This window comes from Amia ocellicauda, chromosome 4, assembly GCF_036373705.1.
Source record: "Amia ocellicauda isolate fAmiCal2 chromosome 4, fAmiCal2.hap1, whole genome shotgun sequence".
NCBI lineage: Eukaryota > Metazoa > Chordata > Actinopteri > Amiiformes > Amiidae > Amia > Amia ocellicauda.
In genome coordinates, this window is record NC_089853.1 from 1,492,146 (window position 1) to 1,495,530 (window position 3,385).

At 42.1% G+C, this 3,385-nt stretch overlaps 1 protein-coding gene across 1 annotated transcript; it reads left to right on the forward strand.

The window, feature by feature from the left end:
* The first annotated feature begins 898 nt into the window (after positions 1–898).
* On the forward strand, positions 899–1,545 carry pyurf (PIGY upstream open reading frame). The gene is made up of 2 exons (XM_066700418.1): positions 899–1,155; positions 1,396–1,545. The coding sequence occupies exons 1-2, from the start codon at positions 947–949 to the stop codon at positions 1,538–1,540; spliced, it is 354 nt and encodes a 117-aa protein (XP_066556515.1). The 5' UTR covers positions 899–946; the 3' UTR covers positions 1,541–1,545.
* The last annotated feature ends 1,840 nt before the right edge of the window (positions 1,546–3,385 follow it).

The following is a 3,385-nucleotide window of genomic DNA, read 5'->3' on the forward strand; positions in this document are numbered from 1 at the left end:
TTTTAGTGTGCAAATGTATGGATGTATTGCAATAATAAAACATACATTTGTCTTGTGCACTTGAGTCACTGTGTTTTTCTTCTATTTAATTGTGAAATCAATAAGTCTTTCACACTCTGTCCTGGAATCCATCCATATCCAGTGTGAAATATTGATAAATACATGAGCTGATAATATGACGTAACTTCCGATTGTTTTACTGGGGGGCCATGAACAAAATAACTATGAGGGGGACTGGTAATGTTATTTTATAATGTAGCCATCTGATATAGTTGGCTAAAAAATATATGAATAAACTGGTTAAGGGGAAATGTGCTTCTTGAAAGGCAATACTGCCATCTAACGCTAGAAAACGATACAGCAGCAGGTTGAAGCAATACTCTAAATAATAATAGATTTTCTTGACTCCTGACAAAAGGCACTTTTATGTATGTATTGTATGCTTAGCGTATAACTCTTTTGAACATGTTTAATAAACCTCAGAATTTCTGGCAGGGTTTCACTGCAGGTCGTGTGAATTGATCACTGCCCTGGCTGGGTTCTGGGTTGAGACTTTCACAAAATGTATATGTGTATATTTCCTCCTATAGTTTATCTTACTGACCTTCATCATAGAAATACAACCCAACTCTAAAAACACATTCATGTTGAATTCAGTGCAGGGCAAATATACTGGGAGATTATAAACCGTATTCAGTGTGAATTGTATTATGTAAGCACGACAACAGCGGCATGTTTTATAGTACTAGTCCAGATCGTATGTCTTCATTGATCCTACTTTCATTGGTCGCGTCTCTGCCAGGTCAACCCGCACCGCTGACTCGGCGTGAGAGGCTGAAACGCGGAACCGTCGCGCCTGAGCCGCGTCGTGCGGGGACCGCATTCCCGCCGCACCGCTGACGTCACGCTCCTCTTCCGGGAGCGAGAGCGCGGCGCGTCTCGGATCATGCCCCGCGGAGCCTGCGCACGGCTCGCCCTGACAGCCCTCGGTCAGCCAAGAGGCGGCGGTTGTTGCTGTTTTTCCTCTGCGATCAGACACTTGAGTGTGTCCGGGGCTGGACCGTCTGAGGGCGCAGAGAGGGGCAGCCAGCGGCAGCGCTTCGACACCTCCTTGCTGGAGGTCTTGGTTTGCCCCCTGTCCAAGAAACGCCTGCGGTGAGACGTCTTCCTGCATGTGCTCCACAGTCGTGTTCTTCGTGGTTCTAATACGTTGTATCCAATTGTCTCTAGTCCTTATGTGATCAAAACACTTAAATTAGGCCAATGGTCACATAATGATGATCTGTTTTGAGTCAGGTGATGCTTGTACTATTAGATTCATATACTAATGTATTTATGTGTGACTGATCTGTTCTCCTTTACTGTTCTTCCTAACGGTTGTTGTTGTGTCCCCAGATATGAAGAGCACACCAATGAACTCATAAACGAGGAGCTCGGCATTGCCTACCCCATTGTCAACGGCATACCCAACATGATCCCCCAGGATGCCAGGATGATTGGGGGGAAACCAGAAAAGAAAGACGAGCAGGACAAGCAGTAAACAAGCGTTGTACTCGAAGGACAATTTAGCTAAGGGGTTATTCAAGACATATTCCTCACCATGGTGTTCTCACTGTCCACTGTAGCCGTGCTGGTTCCCATCGTGTCTCTGTGTGGACTGTTTTACTCTGCGAGCGTCGATGACAGTTTCCCACAGGGCTGCACGAGCAGCAGCAGCGTGTGTTTCTACAGCCTGCTCCTGCCCGTCACCATCCCAGTGTACGTGTTCTTCCACCTGTGGAAGTGGATGGGAATCAAGCTTTTTAGGCACAATTAGCGCCTGGCTGTACGAGACTCCCATCATGTAGGATGTAGAGGAGTCTCGCACGGAATAAAGTTTCCTGTGGGTTCACAAAGACGTGTCCTGGTTTGTTTGTGTCCAGTGGGTCAAAGGCGGGCGGTACTGCAGACCTGCAGGGGCATGAAGAGAGGGAGGTTCAGGCGGTCCTAAGCGGTTTATAAAGCCCGGCAAGACGTCCATTTGACAGCCCCACCTGGTCTCCACAGGAGAACCGAAGGGAATTAAATGTCCAGATCTGCTGAAATACTACAAATACAGCAGTCATATAGCCCCCCCAATAACCACACTTCAGTATTTAATGTATATTGTGTGGAAGTGTCCCAAATGCAACTTCATTGCTATTTTCCAGAACCAAAGCTATCAGTAATTTCCTTGAATTTCAATAACCAACCATTTTTAGCAATTTAAAAAAATCATATTTACATTTATATTCATATGTATATTCATTTTACTGACATTTTTGTGTACTATACTGTTTGCCATGATCACTTCCTTATTTTATTATTTATCTTTGGGCTCATATTAAGTTTCATTAAGTAACTTAGTTAAAACAAATTACTTCTTTAGCCATACCTATTGCAAAAGCATGCTGTGCAAGTGTTAAAAGTTAGAACTGTATCAAACCATAAGAACACTAGCCAACAAAACAGGGACTATAATTAAAATAGTTACAAAATATAAATAATGCTTTTATTTTATTGTAATGAAAGACAAATTCTCAGTGTAGTGCAACTATCTAATTAACAAACATTTAATTATTGCTGAACAGGAAAGCAACACAAGGCTAAATTAATTGCATATCAATACATAGACTGATATTCTATTAAATATTTCAGTAGAATTAACATTTCTTAATATTAATCTTCTTAATACCAAGAGCAAAACATTCAAGGAATATGAACCAAAACTCTAAAGTGCTATTCTTCAATAAAGTAAGTTTAGATTTATATTACTCAGAAATTAATGTACAATTTCTAATTCACTAGAAACATTTGGTATTTGCATTTCAGAATCCGTTAACCTTGATACATTTAAAGGCACAACAATTCGCAACACAAACTTAATGTTCAAGTCTCTGAATTATTTCATTTTTTTCTCATTCATCTCAAGTTTCATCAGGGGTGACTGTGGCTTGGGGGAGTCCCCATCTCCTTTCACCTTGAAAAAGAAAGACTCGTTGAGCCGGGTCTGAACATACTTTCCATCCTCCCCCTTTCGAAACTGGGATATTCCAAACCTATTTCGGAAACTGATTTCGTTTTCCACATTTGAGATGTTGTACGTTAATCTCTGAGCCAGGGATAAAGCATTGGGGAGAGCAGAATCATATTTGTTGGACAGAGTCACCGCTTCCCTTTGACCCATACATTGGACAGATTCTCTGCCTGTGCTGTCTGTTCCTCTGGCTCTGTTGGGCAGACTAAGGTCAACTGCTTGCTCTGAATACTCCGTCTCGCTGCACTGTCTGTAAAACTTGTAATAAGTAGTGAATTCCCTACTGCTGAAAAAATCTTTCGTTTGTGTGGCTTTTTCAGCAGTGTGCTT

Excerpts from the sequence above, each read along its gene's own strand:
- pyurf (XM_066700418.1), top strand. The coding sequence starts at position 947 with ATGCCCCGCGGAGCCTGCGCACGGCTCGCCCTGACAGCCCTCGGTCAG. Across the intron at positions 1,156-1,395 it reads CTGTCCAAGAAACGCCTGCG|ATATGAAGAGCACACCAATG; the intron begins GTGAGACGTCTT and ends TTGTGTCCCCAG.